General features: G+C 39.3%; 2 protein-coding genes and 1 non-coding gene across 3 annotated transcripts; 1 reads left to right on the top strand and 2 right to left on the bottom strand.

The window, feature by feature from the left end:
* The first annotated feature begins 4008 nt into the window (after positions 1–4008).
* LOC139935108 (visual pigment-like receptor peropsin) lies at positions 4009–8788 on the top strand. The gene is made up of 4 exons (XM_071929569.1): positions 4009–4096; positions 4496–4789; positions 6279–6631; positions 8104–8788. Exons 1-4 carry the CDS (start codon positions 4009–4011, stop codon positions 8662–8664), a joined length of 1296 nt encoding a protein of 431 aa, XP_071785670.1. The 3' UTR covers positions 8665–8788.
* A 1082-nt stretch (positions 8789–9870) lies between these two features.
* LOC139934816 (beta-1,4-galactosyltransferase 4-like) lies at positions 9871–18293 on the bottom strand. The gene is made up of 7 exons (XM_071929219.1): positions 18006–18293; positions 16290–16373; positions 15218–15474; positions 14765–14881; positions 13507–13694; positions 12831–13067; positions 9871–12552 (listed from the first exon to the last, which is right to left on the bottom strand). Exons 1-7 carry the CDS (start codon positions 18160–18162, stop codon positions 12423–12425), a joined length of 1170 nt encoding a protein of 389 aa, XP_071785320.1. The 5' UTR covers positions 18163–18293; the 3' UTR covers positions 9871–12422.
* A 2277-nt stretch (positions 18294–20570) lies between these two features.
* Positions 20571–20678, bottom strand: LOC139935488 (U6 spliceosomal RNA). The gene has a single exon (XR_011785825.1). It is a non-coding gene; the product is annotated as a U6 spliceosomal RNA (small nuclear RNA).
* Positions 20679–21462: the final 784 nt, after the last annotated feature.

Consider the following 21462-nt stretch of genomic DNA (forward strand, 5'->3'; position numbering starts at 1 on the left):
AACAGACACCCCTAACAACAAACGAACAAACGAAAACAAATACACCGTCGCTCCCAAAAATAACAACAACATAAAAAAAAACGAACGAACACACAAACAAACACCCCATACAACTAACAAAAACTACAAACAAACAGACACCAATAAGCAAACAAAATTATAAACGTCAATAAACGATGCTTAAATTTAATTGAGGACATTTGGTGTTCGATACTGGGCACGGTGAGTTAACGTTAATGTTTGTGTACATTTTTTTTCTCTTCATAAACGGTGTATACATTATCATAAACTGGATTAAGAGAAGACATCATTGTATAAACTTATAACCTAGTTTGCAGGCTGTTCTGAACAGGCGCTGCCGGTTTAAGGGAATAACCACAAGTAAAAGCCTTAACGAATAGACTTTGCAAATCTTGGATATTGTTTCCGAAACTTCTGCGAACTATGGACTCGTAATAATTAGTACACGCTGGATGATAAACCCTTAATGAAATGCCACCTTATAAAACTGGCCCTCCCAAAACCACCATGGCCACTGAATTCATTAGCTGGCATTAATCCCTAATTACCGAGCCAATGTTTGCCAGCTGCGTGCAAGCGGTTGCCTTCAATATAGTGTGACGTAAGGAAAACAACATCTCCGCAACACCACCTTAATCAGGGCCTTTTTGTGCTGTTCTCAACTTTATTTATTATAAAACAACCCCAAGGTATCTTGTAGATAGATGAGGCTTCAGTTATACATGTGCGCAAGTCTTTGACACTCACCTATTAATAAGCATACAGCTCACGTGTTGCAAAGCGCACGGGATAGTCATCAGATGTGGCATAGCTATGTTGACTAGACACAGAAAGGGCACTGAGAGTGTAGCTGAATGAACATTGTGGCTGCTAAAGGAGATACCAATGCGGTAAGGTACGTGGCTTTCTTTCTTTGTGGGTGCGTTCGTTTAGCTTCCCTGGGTCGACCCCGGTGTGTGACGGGTTTTTTCCCCAGGACAAACGTGTGCAGATAATCACCCACGTTCGTCCTGCTGGAAGATAAAACCGCCACACACCGGGGTCGACCCAGGGAAGCTAAACGAACGCACCCATAATACACCTATACATAGGATATCATCATTTATATGAGGCGCCTTTTCCCTAAGGTAACAGAGCGTCTACAGAAGATGCAACAAAGAAGTCAAAAGTGTAAAGTGAAATATACGCAGTCAAGTATTTCTGTATAAATGAGTCGTATATACGTAGTTTCTTGAATTGTTGAAGAGACTGTTGCATGGCGAAGATGTGATGTTAATAAGTTCCACAGATTTGGAGTGCGAGCAGAAAATACACGCGCACCAGCGGGCCAATTTCATAGAGCTGCTTAGAGGCGGTGGACACTATTGGTAATTACTCAAAATAATTATTAGCATAAAACCTTACTTGGTAACGAGTAATGGGGAGAGATTGGTGGTTTGTGAGAAATGGCTTCCTCTGAAGTGAAGTAGTTTTCGAGAAAGAAGTAATTTTCCACGAATTTGATTTCGAGACCTCAGATTTAGAATTTGAGGTCTCGAAATCAAGCATCTGAAAGCACACAACTTCGTGTGACAAGGGTGTTTTTTCTTTCATTGTTTTCTCGCAACTTCGACGACCGATTCAGCTCAAGTTTGTTATTTTAGGCCTTATAGTACAAACTGGATCTGAAAACTTACATTTGAACAACACACAACCAAGCACCTGATGTTGTTGACTCACACTGTGCTGTGGCTGCAGAAAATGAGAAAATCAACAGGTCGAAAACGTTGAATCTGCTTTTCTGTTTCATAAGGTATTTAAATTGGTGCGTTCGATTAGCTTCCCCGGGTCGACCCCAGTGTGGTCATCCGGGTGACGTACTGGTTTTTTTCCCAGGACTAACGTGGGTAGACAATTACCCACGTTCTTCCTGGGAAAAAAATACGCACCCTTCTCGTGGTGACGTCAGTGCACCTTGGGCCAGCCTAAGTGTTCCCCAAGTTCCCCCAAGTGCACTGACGTCACTGGCGACTTTTTCATGACGAACGTGGGAGTAATTATCTACCCACGTTCGTCCTGGAAAAAAATACGCCACCCGGATGAGTCTACCGGGGTCGACCCGGGGAAGCTAATCGAACGCATCCAATTATAAACCAAAGGAAACTGACAGTGTAAATTGTTAATGATGATTTGGGAGTTGAAAAAGGAAACAATTGACAATAGAGTGGGCTCGAACCAACGACCACTGGATTAACGTGCCGGCGCTCTATCTACCAACTGAGTTATCCACCCCTATGTTGGTAGTCTCCCTATTTTGTCAAGAAATGTCTTTGTTTTGGGGTGCCAGTCAGAAGCCTGCCGCAGGATCACACCCAAATTGCGGTAGAACCTGGGCCCAATTTCATAGCGCTACTTAGCTGCCGATTTTGTGCTTACTGTGTGATTTGCATTTCATAACGATGCTAACTGTAACGAAACAGCATGCTAACCTTCCGGTGCTATGCCGCACGAAAATAAATGGCGTCACAAATCCATGGTAAACGCACAATAGGCTTAATGGCCGCCCAATTGTTCTGCTAACCTGTGAAATACGCGTGCACTTTAGCAAATTTTTCTGCTACAGTAAGCACGGAAATTTGCTAATCGTTAAGCAGAGCTATGAAATTTGGCCCTGTTTATGTAGGAACAGATGATGCGTTTATGGTAGCCAAAGAGCAGAAAAGTGGAAACAAATGCATTTTCACAAAACTTTCAATCTGATGTTCAGGTATTAACGCAGCGGAAAAGTATAGGCCTAAAGGTTGAAAAGTTCACAACGTTAAATCTGATTTAGTCAGATGGCCATTTTTTGCCTGCATAAAATGTATTCATCACGTGCCATGAGGCTTATGTTGGATAATTGCATTACCATCCTAATTATTTATATAAAGTCTCTCTATAGTGACCGAACATGGCAAGACTCTCACTCCGCACAATACATTGATTTCAGCCAAAAGGTTAATAGGCGAGTATTTATAGCACTTGTTGTTTTCATCGGCAGTCACGCATCTTCTGTAGCGTCTGTCAACAAACTTTTTTCTCCTGAAGACGGGCGGAGTATACTGTTAGAAACGTCGCAACCAGTGCCTTTAACGTTCATATCATCATGTTGAATAATTATGAGACCCATTCTTATCTTATTCAGTTATTTGTTTTCCTACAAATTTTGAATTTGAATTAAAAAGTTGATTATATTTTTCTAAAATCTCCAATAGAGAAAAAAACGACAGTTTTTTTTATTATTTATTTGTTTACTGATTTAAAACTTTCATTTCAAGTTGGCGTGTTAAATTCACTGGCACCATAAGTATCTTATTACTTTTACGCTAACGTAGATTTTAAATCTGAGGTATCGAAATCAAATTCGTGTAAAATTACTTCTTTCTAAAAAACTACGTTACTTCAGAGGAAGCCGTTCCTCACAATGTTTTATACTATCAACAGCTTTCGATCCATTACTCGTTACCAAAAAAGATTTTATGCTATAAATTATTTTGAGTGGTTACCAACAGTGTCCTTTGCCTTGTAAAGGCAGTGGGGCACTATTGGTAATTACTCAAAATAATTATTAGCATAAAACCTTACGTGGTGACGAGTAATGGGGAGAGGTTGATGGTACAAAACATTGTGAGAAACGGCTCCCTCTGAAGTGACATAGTTTTCGAGAAAGTAGTAATTTACCACGAATTTGATTTCGAGACCTCAGATTTAGAATTTGAGGTCTCGAAATCAACCATCTAAACGCACACATCTTCGTGTGACAAGGGTGTTTTTTCTTTCATTATTATCTCGCAAGTAAGTTCGATGACCGATTGAGCTCAAATTTTCACAGGTTTGTTATTTTGTATATGTTGAGATACACCAACTGTAAAGGCTCGTCTTTAACAATTACCAACAGTGTCCACTGCCTTTAAAAGTGTTTATTTTTCTTCTCCAGATTATCTTTAATTGAGAATACCCACCGATAGAATGGATCCCCAGCCACTTATTGGTGACTTCTACGTCAATACGACGCGTCATGCAGAGATTTTTATTGCCGTTTATGTCTCAACAGTTGGTAAGTTACTTCAGCTTGAGTGCTATTCACACGACATCAAATTTAACTATGGTCCCATGCTAAATTTCAGCATGGTTGTAAAATTTAGCAATGTTTGATTTTGCCAGAACTCGGACAGTAGAACAAAAATTTTTGTCCTTTCACACGAGGTACATTTTTTTTTAGAGTAGGTCTAGCTTCTACTTCAAGCACGCAGACTTAAAATTTTTTTGACTTAAGCCCGGTTCATACTTCCTGCGAATGCTTCGTGCGATGCGAATTTCATTGCGCCACAAAGAGAAATGGAGCGCGTACCGATTGTTGCGTCACCAAAATTCGCTTCGCATTCGCATTCGCAGGAAGTATGAACCGGGCTTTTAAATGTTTTTTTTTTTGGTGTTTTGTTTTTTTTTGTATTAGGTTTCGTTGCAACCATAGGAAACATCTGCGTGTTGTTCATCTTACTTCGGTTCAATACCTTCCGTAAAAAGTCCATCAACTACCTATTGGTCAACATGGCAGCCAGCGATCTGGGCGTGTCCTTCTCTGGCTACCCTATGACGTCATCATCAGCCTTCGCTGGCTATTGGTTGTTTGGCGATGGCGGCTGTCATTATTACGCATTTTGCGTGTACACGTGTTCCTGTTCGGCCATTGGATCGCATGTAGCTGTGGCCGTATACCGGTACATCTACGTCTGCAAACCGGCTCATAGTGAGTGAATATAAAATAATATAAGTTCACAAAAATGAGCCAATCTTCTGCTGAAGGTCATGTATGATTTCAGAAAATTGGATTAGAGGAATCACAGCCCCACGGAGCCCCTAAGGGACATTAAAAAAAACAAAAAAAACGAGATATGTCGTGCGCACGAGATATTATGTCGTGCGCAAGAGATAATTTAAATAATTTTTATTTTTATTTTTAGAATGTCCCTTTAGGGGCTACGTACAATCCATACTAATAATAATACTATTATCGAGGTCTTTGAAAGCGCACGTATCTACCAACGAGGTTTTTAAGGCGCTTAGTATATTTTACAGAAAGATAGGATATTGAAGTTATGAATTCTGAGACCCAATTACAAGGCGCTGTGGCGCATTTGGCAGCCACAGCCAGGAACACCGGGGCGGACCCTTCTCTTTTCGATAAGTGCACTAGGTTCTTTTCAAGCGTTACACAACACACGGGACCAACAGCTTATATACGTCCCATCCGAAGGACGAAGCAAGTGACAGTTTGGAGATTGGTTTATCAATTATAGAGTTTGTCCGTTTATCTAAACATCCAGTGGGATATACTTCTGATACACAGCCAAGAAAACTAAAGTTACTATTCCTCCACCTTTGCAAATTTGTTTAAAGGCAGTGGACACTATTGGTAATTGTCAAAATAGTTATTAGCATAAAACCTTTCTTGGTGACGATAAATGGGGAGAGGTTGATGGTATAAAACATTGTGAAAAACGGCTCCTTCTGAAGTGCCATAGTTTTCGGGAAAGAACTAATTTTCCACGAATTTTATTTCGAGACCTCAGATTTAGAACTTGAGGTCTCGAAATCAACCATCTGAACGCACACAACAATTGTGTGACAATGTTTTTTCTTCTTTCATTATTATCTCGCAACTTCGATGACCGATTGAGCTCAAGTTTTCACAGGTTTGTCATTTTATGTATATGTTGAGATACACCAACTGTGAAGGCTAGTCTTTGACAATAACCAATAGTGTCCACTGCCTTTAATGCAAAGGGGTGGGTTCGAAACCAACCGTGAGAGTAGTGAGTACATCTTGATATTACACGCAACGGTGTCAAGGTAAAAGCAAATTAACATGGTTTTTTTTATGAATAGGCGTCATTGACCACCATCTTGGATGTAAAACAATGGAAAAGTGTACGCGTGTACGCGCTGCGTACGCCTCTCAGCCAATGATAGCCCTTCACGCGTGCACAATTCATCAAAGACGGCGGCCAATACGCCTCTCTTAATATGCATGAGGTATGTCACAATGCTAACTCAAAACGAGGCGATGGGCGCAGCCACTGCAAGTGACGTGCGCCCATGGCCTCATTTTGGGTAAGATTTATGACGTCATGCATAAGTATTAAGAGAGGCGTATGACGTCTAATCCATCTACATATATACGAATTCACATTCACCATTTTCTCAAACGTGTTCTGTTCTTTCTTCCTGATTTTTAGAACACAAATTGACCGCCAAATTGACCTTTACAATCATCGCTAGCATATGGGCCTTTGCGCTCTTTTGGACGGTATCCCCATTGCTCGGTTGGAGCCGCTACACCTACGAGCCGTTCCGACTCTCCTGCTCCCTGGACTGGACCGGTCGCAGTCTCGCTCACATCACCTATAATTGGGCTTGTGTCTTCGGCGTATTCGTGGTGCCTCTTATTATAATGATTTATTGTTACTACGAGGTGGGGAAACGCAGCAATCAGATAAATCCAGAGCGGAGAGATGAGAGAGATAAAGGTATGGCAGTGTTTCTACAGATACATAAGAAGGAAAAGAAGATAGATATGCATGTGACTAAGGTGAGATATTCATTTATTTCATCTCAATTTTTGACATGATCGCTGATGTCCAGATTTTATCAAATCAGATTTCATGGACTATTGGGTATGGATATACAAAACAGGGAGACAACAGAAGGTGGAGAGATGAACAAAGTACATTATAGGGGCATTGCTTGGCAAACAGAAAAGGGCAAGATAGGGTGAAACTTAAAATTGGTGAAGACGCTTTGCAGTGGAATGAAAACATATGCTTTATTCTTCTTCTTTCGTTTGATTCTCTGGACCACGGTGAAAATTGAACAAAGTAGAATTGGTAGTTAAAGACAGTTGACACTATTGGTAATTGTCAAAGACCAGTCTTCTCACTTGCTGTATCTCAACATATGCATAAAATAATAAACCTGTGAAAATTTGAGCTCGATTGGTCGTCGGAGTTGTGAGATAACTATGAAAGAAAAAAACACCCTTGTCACACGAAGTTGTGTGCTTTCAGATGCTTGATTTCGAGACCTCAAATTTTAAACTTGAGGTCTCGAAATCAAATTCGTGGAAAATTACTTCTTTCTCGGAAACTACGTCACTTCAGAGGGAGCCGTTTCTCACTATGTTTTATACTAACAACCTGTCCCCATTACTCGTCACCAGGTAAGGTTTATGCTAAAAATTATTTTGAGTAATTACCAATAGTGTCCACTGCCTTTGAGTGATTTCAAGCTACTTGATGGTATCCTCGTCGAGGTCCCTAAGTCCCTGCTCACCTTTTGGTGGTCTGAAGTCAGGGCTGTCATAAATGATGTGGCTTATGGTTTGTGGGCTGCCACACTGACAGAGATTTGAGGGGGTAGCTCCGAAAATATGCTTTAAAGGCAGTGGACACAATTGGTAATTACTCAAAATAATTTTGAGCATAAAAACTTACTTGGTATATGGGAAGAGGTTGATGACTGATTGACCGATTGAGCTGAAATTTTAACAGGTTTGTTATGTTATGCATATGTAGAGATACACCAAGTGAAAAGACTGGTCTTTGACAATTACCAATAGTGTCCAGTGTCTTTAAAAGGCTAGAAAGAAAGATATTACAACATTTGCTGATCACAAACACGGATCAAATTAATTTGATAAAACAGGATTCAGCAATCAAAATACCGCAACAAGCATAACATCGTTAGGTTGTTTCTCTACTTGTTTTTTGTTCTTCTCCTGAAGACGATCAGAGCATACTGATCGAAACGTTGGGTTGTTAACTACTGGTACCACACTTCTAAAGAGAGGTCTTCACGTGGTATTACCGCAAACCAGTCACCTCACTACCTTTGGTTGGCAATTTGTTTAGCTTGACAGTTTTGTGAAATTGGTCCTAGACATTTCGTTTGATACTGCAGTGACTATTTTTTACATTTCCAATTTTGTTGCAGAATTTAATCATATACAACCAGTGATTTGTTTATTTAATAACTCTTGTCAATTGTGTGTATTATCTCCTGCAGATGTGTTTTCTGTCGACAATGAGTTTTGTGATAGCCTGGACTCCATACACAATACTATGCCTCTGGGTTGTCTCAATCAACAGCGACGTCCAACTCAGTCTGGCGGCCTCTCTACTCCCAACACTCTTCGCCAAATCGTCATGCGCGATGAACCCTCTCGTGTATTTCCTCTCGAGTTCTCGTTACAGACGAGATTTCTTTAAAATATGCCGAAGACCCCGTCGAGCACGAGAAGTCAACGGGACCGATCCGTATCGCCGAGACCGGAGCCAGACTGAACGAGACGCAAACGCCGGACCCTCGAACAGGGCGGATGATAACCCGTTGTATCTCAGACGGACTGTGTCGCCCGCTGGCGACATCTCAGCGTCGGTGTACTTCAACAAGGAGCGGATTTATATTGGAGATATCAAGCCCGCTGGTATAAGTCAAGAGGCTACACTGATGCAGAAAGATGCGGATGTACTTTCACTTACTTCATCCAACAGTTCTGTGTTTCAAGTTGTTGTGAAGGAACCAAAGAAAAAGTTTGAGATGGCTACTATGCAGATAGAGATATAGAAAGTTACAAATCATGACAAATGCAGATAGAGATATAGAAAGTTACAAATCATGACAAATGCAGATAGAGATGTAGAAGTAACCACTTTGAGATCATAAAAAATGCAGTTAGAGATGTGAGAAATAGCATAGACAGATTCATTTTCAACAATAATACGCAGTGACTTTTATTATCCCAACCCTTTTGCAATTTTAGACGAATACCTACAAGAAACCGCTAAGACGTAGTCAATCTTCAGCCAAAGTCAGAATAAACCTTGATTTGCCACCCAACATGGGTTGCAAAGAGTCTCAAGAGTGTCGCTCACAAACGACTACACCCAAAAGATGAATAACGATCCTCTTTAAGCTATAGTAGTCCCATTTTTAGTCCGATTTTCTATACCTTCCGCCCAGGGAGTAGTTACTGAGAACTTGCCAGGTAGAGTTTATTAATTTTGGTTTTTACCCATACACCGATGTGTGTTAGCACTGTATACTCAGTACTTTCCCGAGTCCTGTAAAAAAATATCACATGCAGGCATGTTACTCGGGTGGGATTCGAACCCATGACCCTTGCAATTCTAGAGCAGTCTCTTTATACCAACTAAACTACCGAGGTTGCCCTGATTTTTCACAGGACTCGGGAAAGTACTGCGTATACAGTGCTAAACACACATCGGTGTATGGGTAAAAACCAAAATTAATATTCTTTATCCCCGATGCAAATTTAACATCTATTACAGGTAGAGTTTGTTCTTTAGAGAACTGTATTGCTATATATTCTACTACCGGGGAGTAGATTTATATACGGCTAGGGTGTTGCGGCAAACCAAATAATGAGGTGTTGCGGTGCATTGTGTGAACCGTTTTAAATTCCTTAAATTCTTTTACTGCGCCTCATCAGGTTTGCTAGGCTGACAGTTTGAACGACTATTACGTAAGCAAGCTGATCTCTTAAGCTGAGAACAGACATTGCAAAACATAGAGGTATAAGAAGTTACCACTTTGAGATTATGACAAATTCCGATTGAGATATGCCTGTAATAAGAAGTAACAACTTTGAGATCATGACCAATGCCCATCCCATGTCTCACGAGGCAATTTACGGGCAACCAGCTCCAGGCAATCTCCAAGAAGAAAAGGTATGCCCATTTTTTTTATACTATTATTGGTTTATTAAAAAAAAACAATCAAACAGGGCAGCCAGAGGCTGAATTGCGTTTAAAATGACAGAGCATAAGAAAATATATATACTATTTTATAAAGTTAAAGAAAAACATTACGAAATGTAAAAATATTTATTTAAGTCTAATTACAAAATACAAGACATTCAAAGACTAAAATGCAAAACTACTTTCCACTAGGGAGGCATAACACCCTTCTTGCTACAAGAACGCTATTTTTTTTCTTTGTGGATCGTAAGCTGACTCGTGTGCTACCACAGTGGTCCTGTAGCATGCACTGCATTTGTTTCCCTCAACGTTGCCTGCAAATGTTACCTCGTGTAACATGTTCCTTTAAGAAGTATCCAACTTGAGTCATAAGAATATAAATTTGGTTTGCGGTGACACCATGTGTGTATCTACTTGCCAGGTAGAGTTTGTTCTATATAGAACTGTCTTGCTTTATTCTACAACCGCGAAGTAAATTGTTCGGGTGTTCGGGAGACTTCTCAGTTCTGAAAAGAACTGTTCTGTCATAAGAAGTTACCACTTTTAGATCATTATTATAATGCAGAGTGAGATAGACACATCACAACGTACAGTAGTTTAAACAATAAACTCACCCGAAATAATGTAGGCAGTGTGTATGCCCCAAAGTGGCACCACCAATGTGACAAGGGGAGGAACTGAGGAAAGAATATCTTTCTACTAACTGATGATCATCCATCTAAATCAAATAGAGTGTTTCCGCCAAACAGAAAACATCCCTTGAAATATTCTGTCCGAAATGTCATATTTGATGAGAAGTAAATTAATCTACTTTCGCGTTAGGAGTTTATTGCTCAGTGAGAGTTTTATTTATTACTTTTCTCGGCATCGATATGTAATGCAAAATTTGTAATCAGTTTTTCACTATTTTCTCGTGACCCAGATGGCCGATCGATCTCAAACTTCTACAGGTTTGTCAGTTTATGTATATTACATAAAGTACTTACACTGCCAGCAATTGTTTTGTTAGTAAAAAAAACAATTTTGTTATGTTCCTTTAATATTATGAGACGAACACTTGCGAGGCCAGCTAAAAATAATTACGTCTGAGTAGAAATTCCATCAAAATGGAATTAATATTACCCTTCCGGGGACAAGTCGTAAACTGTTGTTCAAATTATTTATTTCTCACACTTTTTGTTTTGTGTAATACTTTTAAAGCGTGGTGTAATTTTATTATTTAATTGTGACATAAAATGTATTTTTGTAGGTATATATATTTACACAGCATATTTTGTTTTCAAAAACAGTTCTCAAGAACTGTGCACGGTGATTATTTTGACATTTTAATTTCAGTGACATTGTTAAGTTTAGGTAAATTTTCTTAAAACCTATTTTGGTAGGATTTGAAACAAAGTAGGTATTTGAGCACGAAGAAAACAAAAATAGACAAAAAACATGGTGCGTGTAGCTTAAAGGCACTGGACACGATTGGTAATTACTCAAAATAATTGTTAGCCGCTAAGTAAAAACTTACTTGGTAAAAAAAAAATATTTGAATTTGATTTCGAGACGAAATCAAGAATCTAAAAGCACACAACTTCGTGTGACAAGGCTCTTTTTTTCTTCCATTATTATATCGCAACTTCGACGACCAATTGAGTTCAAATTTTCACAGGTTTGTTATTTTATGCATATGTTGAGAGATACACTAAGTGAGGAGACTGGTCTTTGACAATTACCAATAGTGTCCAGTGTCTTTAAAGGGTCACCCACCTCGCAATTTACAGGCAACCAGTTCCAGGCAATCTACAAGAACAGAATCCATTCACTTTTTTGAATCCCTTCTTTTCATTGGGGATTGAAAGACATTGTTTGAAAAATGACTCATGCGCTATCAAAGTGGCCAATGCAGCATGCACTACAGAACCTGGTTGCCTTCAAGTTGCCCGTACAAGTTACTTCGTGTGACAAGGCCCTAATAGACCTTTACCACACTGTCACCATCTTGGTCATGTTCCATGTTTCCAACAACAGTAATGAATGCTAACATTAATTTCGCATGGCACCAGACTATTATTTCGTCCAGCCTCAATTTGGTTACAATGACTTGGAACGGAGTAAAATCAAGATGGCCACACCGTGATAAAGGTTTATACTCAGGTATCCAAAAGTCTAGATTTTTTTTCAAAACTGAACAATGACCAAGTTAAAAACAAGTCGAATACACAAAGTAACGTAAACTCAGCTTAAAGGCGTGGACACCTTTGGTAATTGTCAATGAGAGTATTTTCACTTGGTGTATCTCAACATATGCATAGGATAACAAACCTGTGAATATGCTGACTCAATTGGTCACGGTTGCAAGAGAATAAAGAAAGAAAAAACATCTTGCTGCAGAAATTAATGTGCTTTCTTCAGATGCATGATGAAATGGCGTCAAATTTAAGTTTTTAAATATTTAAGTGAGAAATGTACTTCTTTCTTAAAAACTACTCTACGTCAGAGGGAGCCGTTTCTCACAATGTTTTATACTATAAACAGCTCTCCATTGCTCGAATACCAAGTAAGTTTTTATGATAACAATTGTTTTGAGAACTTACCAGTAGTGTCCATTGCCTTTAGCTATAGACGTCTTATGTCTACTGATATGTTGGTATATAAGGTATGTAACTCAATGTGTGGTTTACTGTACCGGATGCTGTTCAAACCGTCTGTTTTGAAGCGACGACGGCTTTTTCTAAGATTTTCTCGACTGAACAAAGAAGAAGAAAAAAAGGAAAGAATTAGAAATCTGAAGTCTGGTTTATCTTTGAGTGAGATATTACCTCTTTCTCAAAAACTACGTTACTTCAGAGGGAGCCGTTGCTCACAATGTTGTATACTACCCACAAGCTCCTCGTCGTCGCGTTGCTCGTTAAGTATTTGTTTTATGAATATATATATTTTATTACCAAACGTTATTACCAAACGTGTCAGGTCCCTTTAAGTTTACTTCTTTCTGTCATAAGATAAATGAAATGAATGACTTACTTTTCGCTTTCTCCTGCTGAGTGGTTGGATGATCTGAAATGATTCTTTGTAATAGCTTTGTAGTGACCTGTCTGACCGCTGTAACGATTCGTTCTGAGCTGAGCAGTATTTAACCTTTGACCCAGGTCATCGTCTTCACAACACCACCCCCAGTAGACGTTACTTAATCCATTTATCAGTCGGAATTGGGCTGATTTGAAACCAACCACCCCGCCAAAATACGACGAGTATGGTAGACTGCAAAATACATAGGAAAAAAAAGGTGTAGCTTCAATATTCATCTTTGTAAATGGCCGCAATACACAACTCGCTGAATAATTGTTTTGTGGCCTCCATGGGCTGGCAATAATTCACAACATCTGCCCTTTTTCATCGTTGTTGTTTGTTGATGAATTGACTGAATACTAAACTCACCACACCAAGAGAAGTCGTTATAATGCAAGATCAAGCTATGAGGACACACAAAATGGCGGATGAACGCAATAGTCATAGGGTGCGTTCGTTTAGCTTCCCTGGGTCGACCCCGGTGTGTGGCGGTTTTTTTTCCAGGACGAACGTGGGTAATTATCTGCACACGTTCATCCTGGAAAAACAAATACGCCACACACCGGGGCCGACCCGGGGAAGCTAAACGAACGCACCCATAGTATGAAACCTATTAGAGAAATTGTTTTACCTGTAATTTCGATTGTCAGCACCCGATACAAAGTGTCGAGGCATGTTGATGCATCCATAAGGATTGAATTCGCTTTGAGGTATTTGATCGACATCGTGGAAAACATAGCAGTCCCAATAAGAGAAATGTTGGGACTCAAGAAATCCGATGTTCATCAACATCCCACGATTGAACAGTAGATCATTCTCCTTTAAAAAAAAACAACAACAACAACAACAACAACAACAAAAACAACAACACAATTCTTTATTTGATTTGAGGCATTGCATGGTGAGGTATAGTTTGCGGTAGCACCATCTACTTACCAGGTAGTTTGTGTTCTCTTGAGAACTTATATCGCGGACGGGGTACAAGCAGTTTTGTTCAATTATAGAAAATTATAGAAAATAAAACAAAATCTCTTCTCGGACAATTCTCAGTTTGGCCGACATTGAATTCTAAAATTTAAAGACACAGGACACTATTGGTAATTGTCAAAGACCAGTCTTCTCACTTGGTGTATCTCAACATATGCATAAAATTAACAAACCTTTGAAAATTTGAGCTCAATTGGTCGTCGAAGTTGCGAGATAATAATGAAAGAAAAACACCCTTGTCACACGAAGTTGTGTACTGTCAGATGCTTGATTTCGAGACCTCAAATTCTAAACTTGAGGTAACGAAATCAAATGTGTGGAAAATTACTTCTTTCTCGAAAACTATGTTACTTCAGAGGGAGCCGTTTCTCACAATGTTTTATACTCTCTCCATCAACCTCTCCCCATTATTAGTTACCAAGTAAGGTTTTATGCTAATAATTATTTTGAATAATTGCCAATACGCCTCTCTTAATATTTATGCATGAGGTACGTCACAATGCTAACTCAAAACGAGGTGATGGGCGCAGCCACTGCAAGTGATGGGAAACGTGCGCCCATAGCCTCATTTTGGGTAAGAATTTTGACGTCATGCATAAGTATTAAGAGAGGCGTAAAGTGCCCTTAATGGGAGAAAATTACGATTTCTAAAAAACAGATAGTCAATATTAGTATAATACTTCGGGTAGCGTGCGGTTGATTTGCAAGGCGGACGGGACACTATTCATCCTTAAATTTACGGCAATATTATTTTTTTAGGACGAACAGAGTTTCAAAAGATTATATGGAAAAATAATTACTTCTAAAAAGCTCCATAAATCTTCAGTTCAGTATTGATGAATGAAAGAGGTCAAAATGTCTTTTCTAAATCAGGCTCTTCACAACCTTAAGACAATGTTTACCTGATTAACGATAAATATTCCGAACTCAAGTAGCTGCTTTTGAAGGAATGGTACCATGTATCGCAGAAATGTTGCCAATTGGGCGGTGCGATTCCGAAATGGGACGACAATAGCTACCTGTTAATGTAAAAAAAAAAAAAAAAAAGTTAAACTCCAAGCACGAATTCATATCTGAGATGTTAGTTGGTAAACTAAGAAGTTTGCTTTAAAAAAATGCATCCACGGTTTATTATCAAATCACGAAATCAGTTCTGCTTTTTTAAATAGGTTTAAAACAAAAACCCTCAACAGTTTGAGACTGCGGCCAATCGAAACAAACTTTTTTGGCTCCGAATATCGGTGTCATCAGGAATCTATCCCACGGAGATTCTTAACCCAATAATTGAAAATGATTCCAATAATTGCGAAATTAACAATAGCTTCCAATTTAACTTGAAGAGGAAAGTGTCTTACCCTCCACCTTGATCTGCATTTTGCAGGTCGATAAATACCCCCTGGTATGTAAGTATAACCGCCATGTTGAACACCAAGAGACGCTAACCTCCCAAGTGTATGGTTGCTGTACTTGTCACCACCGATGTCTCCTTCTTTTAGAAGTTTATTTCCCATCGATACCGAATCTCGAATCTCTTGAAGGCGATTGCCGAACACGAAGTGTTCAACTTCATCCACTTCGATTGTTGTTGATAAGTCCATTTCCCTGTCGCTCTCTTGTGATTAATTAGAAATAGAATGATATTAGTTAATTATTGGGGATCTTGAAGGGGGGTGACTGCTCTAAGGAAGCGTATTGCCACCATATAAATTTAAAAACTCTCTTGCTGTGTACTAATACGCGGTCACTTATCGTGAACATTTTTGTCACTCATTGTCCTTGATTTGGGTCTTGCTCGATTTCTTTCTGTTTTTATTTTAGGGTTTTATACCTCTTGCCTTGTGCGTGGTGTTTTGTGTTTTGTTTGTTTCCTATCACTATTGTTACATTTTACTGTTTTACTGTTATGTTAAACGTTTTTATCCATCCCGTTATTGGTTCTTGCACTGTTTGGATGCTGAATAAAAAATAAACTAAAAATAATAATAATAGTAATAATAAGTTTGGATTTTTCTTGCACGATAGCTGTCGATTAAAAAAGTTAATCAAACGGATTGTAATTAAAGGGATAATCATTTTTCAGATTAAAAAATGAGCCCCCCCCCCTCACCCAAACCGCCCACCTGGGCCCAATTTCGAAGAGCTGCTAAGCACAAAGATTTAGTAACAGGACATTTTTGCCTTGACAAAAACAGAATTACCAACCAAAAATTTGCACGTGATTTTGCACAGCTAAATACCAGTATAACAAGCAATGCAACAAATGGAAATTTTGGTTGATAATCCTGTTTTTATCAAAGAAGAAATGTCATGCTAAACAAATTTTTGTGCTTAGCAGCTCGATGAAACTGGGCCCTGGTCCGAGTAAAGGGTAGGGAACATGTATTGGTCACTACTGAACCCGCTAACGATAAAACAAAACAAACTTACCGAGATTTGGAATGTTTTGTAACTCCGGGCAAGCATTTTCCGGCTTTTGGTGAGGATTCTTAACCACTTGAGTAAGTCCTGATTCTTGGTGATAATGTTTGAAAAAGAAGGAAATGTTAACAATGTCAATTGTACCTCCATAAGCAAATGAAGTATTGAATCTGCACACACTTGAAAAGTGCTGTAGGTTCATCTGTTGTCAGATTTTGAAGGTCCCGATACTTGGTGATAATTTAAGGAGAAGAAGGAAAATAATGAAATTGCATCTTAATGAAATTACATCTCATGATATGAAGTATTTACAGAATGCACAATTTAATGGCCGTGGACACTATTGGTAATTACTCAAAGCAATTATTAGCATAAAAACTTACTTGGTGACGAGTAATGGGGAGAGGTTTATACTATAAAACATTGTGAGAATTGGCTTCCTCTGATGAAGTAACGTAGTTTTCAAGAAGTAAGTAATTTTCCACGAATCTGGAATTTCAGGTCATGAAATCTAAGCATCTGGAAGCACACAACTTCGTGTGATCAGGGTGTTTTTTCTTTCATTATATTCTCGCAACTTCGACGGCCATTGAGCTCAAATTTTTACAGGTTTGTTATTTTGTGCATTATGTTGAGATACAGCAAATGAGAAGACTGGTCTTTGACAATTAACAATAGTGTCCACTGTCTTTAAGAGTCCCATATTTATGTTCGCCTGTTCTCGACAACGAACCTCTATGGGGTTTCAATAAGTGGACCCAAATATTATATGATTTTGAACCATTATGAGAAGGTCCCGATACTTGGTGATATGAAAAGAAGGGAGAATTTTAAAATTGCATCTCCAAAATAGGTTCACCTCTTCTCAAAAACGAACGTCGGCTTTTATATAGCACCTTATATAAACCAATAAAAGGACGTTCCTGTAAGTTTGGGACTATTGGTTTTATGAGACCTAGTCCTTTTACATAACACCATGTAATGTTCACAAGGTGATACGGTGCATACAGCAGCAACAGCCAGGAGCACCGGGGCGAACCCCTTCTCTCTTCGATAAGTGCACTGGGTTCTTCGTGCGTTACACAACATACAGGACCAACGGCTTTACGTCCCGTCCGAAGGACAAAGCAGTAGTTAGGTGTCTTGCTTAAAAGGACACAAGATGTCAGGACTGGGACTCGAACCCACACTCTGCTCAGAAACGCCAGAATTTGAATTCGGTGCTCTTGAAGCCATTGTACACTTTCGGTAAACAGTATTGTCCAAAGGCCCACACTTCTTGTATCACAACTTATTTATAAAATAACAAACCTGTGAAAATTTAGGCCCAGTCGGTCATCGGAGTCAGAAGAAAATAACGGGAAAACCCACCCTTGTTTCCGCACGTTTCGCCGTGTCATGACACGTGTTTACTATAAATCCGTAATTCTCGTTGTCGAGAATTGATAATTGTTTTATAAAGCTTTTCATGGAACAATATTTCAAGAGAAATATTTCACCATATACCTTCTATAAACCCTGTAAGTTATTTGTAAATCTGTGAACTTTTATTTTTTTTGTTCTGTTCCGAAAGTGTATAATGGCTTTAATCACTCGGCCTCGACACTTCCAGATGGGCAAACAAATTGACCATGAAAATAATTCCTTCGTGGTTTGACAGTAGGCGGCTATGCCTAGAAAGGTATACACCCACTGATCAACTTTATGGCAACAGGTTATACGTACCTGTCAACACTCCCTCGGATCGGAGTGAGTTCGAAGAGACCGTCACAGTCCTTCCAATTACCACAGCTTCACGTAAATGCAGAACTCTCATACAAATCAACGTACAAACAACCCCAAGAAGTAAACAACCGAACATGATCTTTCGGACAACAAGCATTTTGGTGCTGGTAAACTGGTTCTGAATATAACCATGTCCGTACACCAGGAGTGATTATGATTTGATATAAAATCGTACTTGTATTATGTCAAGACTCAAAAGTAGGTTGTGGGTGTTGGTGTGGAACATGTCCTAATTACTCTCCCTGCAGAGCTCCCTCTTCGCATATGAAAGTTATACAACCCATGAGAACTGATGGATTAGTCTCATGAGTTCAGACTGAGGCAGTCTAACCCCGGGGTCAAGGTGGCAACATGTGTGCTCCCTGACCTTGTTTCCTGTCAGGAAATGCACGTTTTGGGAATGGATGGAGGACAGAGGTCGACATATTTATGTCCGACCACAAGTCCTTTCATGGTCCCATGGCAACTTTTGAATTAAGTAAACTTAAAAGTGAATATATATTATTTATTTTTGTTTATTTATTTATTTATTATTCATTTCACGATCTTTATACAGGATAAATTCCATATTTAAAAACTTTTAACTTTAAAGAGCTTTTTTAATTCCTGTTCACAAGGTGCAATTCTTGTTAACTGTCAGCCATGTGTCTTTGGTAGGAAGTGGACACCATTTGGTATTACTCAAAATAATTCACTAGCGTAAAAAACTTACTTGGCACACAACTCATCCTTCCATTATTATCTCGCAACTTCGACCTCCAGTTGAGTTCAAACTTTCAAAAGCTTGTTATTTTGTGTGTATGTTGAGATACACCGACCAAGTGAGAAGACTGATCTTAGACCAATAGTGCCCAGTAACCAAAAGTGTCCAGTATAATAAAAAATTATGATTTTTTTTTCCAACCGCCGCAGTATTTTGAAGTGAAATTTCTCAAAAATTGCGTTATATGCCTACTCTGCAAAGCTGCATGCTGTACTTCTGTTGCCAATGAATTTTTCATTGCCAATAATTTCCACAGTCATTACTAGAAACGTATGCAGATCCTTAACGGATGTTTTACGGATGGTTGGGACGTGCTGCTGGAGGTCCCGTGTGTTGTGCAACGCGCGTAAACAAGTCCAATTGCACACAGCATATCGGTGGGAGAACGGTTTTGCCTTAGACGTGTGGACAAGTCGTTAATGGTTCCACGCGGTGAGATAGTCGAGTTAATGCGATGGTGGCGAGATCACTGCTCTCGCGCGAACTGCTGGTTGCAGACTTCTACTTTCCATTAAATGGGACCGTAATCGTGACAGCAGTAGTACGATACCGCGGGAATCGCGGGGAGAGTCGGAACGCTATCACCGCGACAGACATTTAAAGTCACCTGGAAGTGGTATTTTTTCAAAATAAAGCTTTTGTCACTTATATATGTGTTTTGATGAGTGGAATGTGAATAAACAGTTAACTAAGGTTTAAAAAAAAAATCAGTTCTTATGTTATTTATGTTACAAATTTTTATGAGTAGACCCCGACCCGAGAGGGCGCTGTTCGTGACGTCAATCGAGGCAGACTTTGCCTGTAATGCGTAGAATACACAATTGCAAAGTACATTTTTTTCCGGCAATTGCCGACCAGGTTTATTGCTGCTGAATGCAGAAAAAAAACACTTTTTGAAATGTACCAACTCACGACTTGGACGTACTATACTTTGCACGTGTGTTTACTATACGCATTGCAGGCAAAGTCTGCCTCGATTGACGTCACAAAAGGGGTAGGCGGAGTCAGCCCCCTAAACAACTTTATATATTTTTTAAACATATAAATCGTGACAAACAATTACTAAAAAAATGTTTTATTGTTCGTAAGCATATACTCTTATGTTTGAAAGAAAAAAAATATATATATTTCCAGGTGACTTTAACGACTTGTTCACAAGTCTAGGTTTGCCCCGGTTTCGCATGCAATTTTGTCCTCTATGCAATACTATCCGGAGGACATTATTGCACATTTACATATGCAGTTGTGTCCGCCAACGTGCATATAAATTAAACTTGCAGTAAATTAAACGTCCTTGGTCGACGCCGGAACACGTTCGCCAAGTGCATGTCATGAATGACATGGGAAATGTTCGGCCGTTGGGTATTCGCTGCAATCATAAAATACGTGAATGTTCATGCTGCATATAGGTTCATTGCATGCACGCTCGCTTACGCGTGCACAATTAACAAGTGTACAGTAATGTCCGCCGGACGGTTTTTGCATAGCCCCGGACACGAATGCATGTGCAAAAGTGTCTGGAGCGGACGGTATTGCATGGCAGACATAATTGCATCTGACACCGGTGTTCCTGGTTTTGAACACCTTGTAAACCATTACCAAAAGATCAACTCATAAAATAGTAAGATCTTGCAGGAAAAATCGATGTGCCTTGAGCATCACTGAGTGATAAGCAGCCACAATTATTGATATTATTAAACAGAAAATGAAGTAGAAAATATGATATGAAATAGTTGTAAAAAAAATTGATGAAGCGCTTCCGATTTTGCAATGTCATCCTTGACGCAGGGGCACATTCTAATCTTCTCTGTATCGTTCCAATTTTAGTATGTGTGTCGCCGAAGCTACACAATCTGTCAAGTGTTATGTTTCGTTTTTTATCTGCCCCCAAAACAGAAATTTCCTTTCTATGGTTTTACTGCGTTGTTATAATAACGCAGTTGAAACGTTTGTTTCAATCATGACGTCAATTATTTGTGTGTAGCGCTAGACTAGCCCCTGTCGACGGCTTCGGCTTTGGATTCGGCTTAGGCTAGCTTGGCGCCGCGGTGGTTTTGACAATAGTGCACTAGCTTTGCGTATACGCGCTCAGGGATTTAGACGCGAGAACGGAGCCTGTAGCCGAATCCAAAGCCGAAGCCGTGAATTCGTAAAGGGCCACGTGATTTCATTGATACCCAATGATTTCATTGGATAAAAAAATGTTCAGTGACGTGACGTAAGATTTCCATATCTGTATTTCGATTGGTCTAAGGTAACTCACACCATGGAGGAACTTAGATCTTAGCAACATTATTAAATCACAAACAAAAGTTTAGTTATATTGTCATCCTGGGGTTTTCAAAGAACTGCAGACCATCAATAAATAAAGTAATAATTATCATTGGGACAAGCTTTTTGTTTTGTTTTAAGTGTCAAAATATTTCGGACCGAAGAAAAAAATACTTTCCAGGCGCCGCGTGCCCTCCCTCCTCCGTCAGAACCACTCAGCAAAATCCCAGCCGGAAAGCAGCACCTGGTAGCAGTTTAATTACGATTCAAAGTTCTTAATCTACTGAATTGTTTGTCCATGTCAGTTCGACTCTGAGACTCATATCACCCCATACTCACTGAATATTGCATCTTGTGCTTTTA

The sequence above is a fragment of the Asterias amurensis genome, chromosome 3 (assembly GCF_032118995.1).
Source record: "Asterias amurensis chromosome 3, ASM3211899v1".
In the NCBI taxonomy this organism is placed as follows: Eukaryota; Metazoa; Echinodermata; class Asteroidea; order Forcipulatida; family Asteriidae; genus Asterias; species Asterias amurensis.

Bases quoted from the DNA above. Each gene is read 5' to 3' on its own strand.
- LOC139934816 (XM_071929219.1), bottom strand. From the start codon at position 18,162: ATGCTTGTTGTCCGAAAGATCATGTTCGGTTGTTTACTTCTTGGGGTT. The intron at 15,475-16,289 runs GTAAGTTTGTTT...ATTAATCACAAG, and splicing joins ACAAAACATTCCAAATCTCG to AGAGCGACAGGGAAATGGAC. The intron at 14,882-15,217 runs GTAAGACACTTT...TTACATTAACAG, and splicing joins AATGCAGATCAAGGTGGAGG to GTAGCTATTGTCGTCCCATT.
- LOC139935108 (XM_071929569.1), top strand. From the start codon at position 4,009: ATGGATCCCCAGCCACTTATTGGTGACTTCTACGTCAATACGACGCGT. The intron at 4,097-4,495 runs GTAAGTTACTTC...TTTTTGTATTAG, and splicing joins CGTTTATGTCTCAACAGTTG to GTTTCGTTGCAACCATAGGA. The intron at 4,790-6,278 runs GTGAGTGAATAT...CCTGATTTTTAG, and splicing joins CGTCTGCAAACCGGCTCATA to AACACAAATTGACCGCCAAA.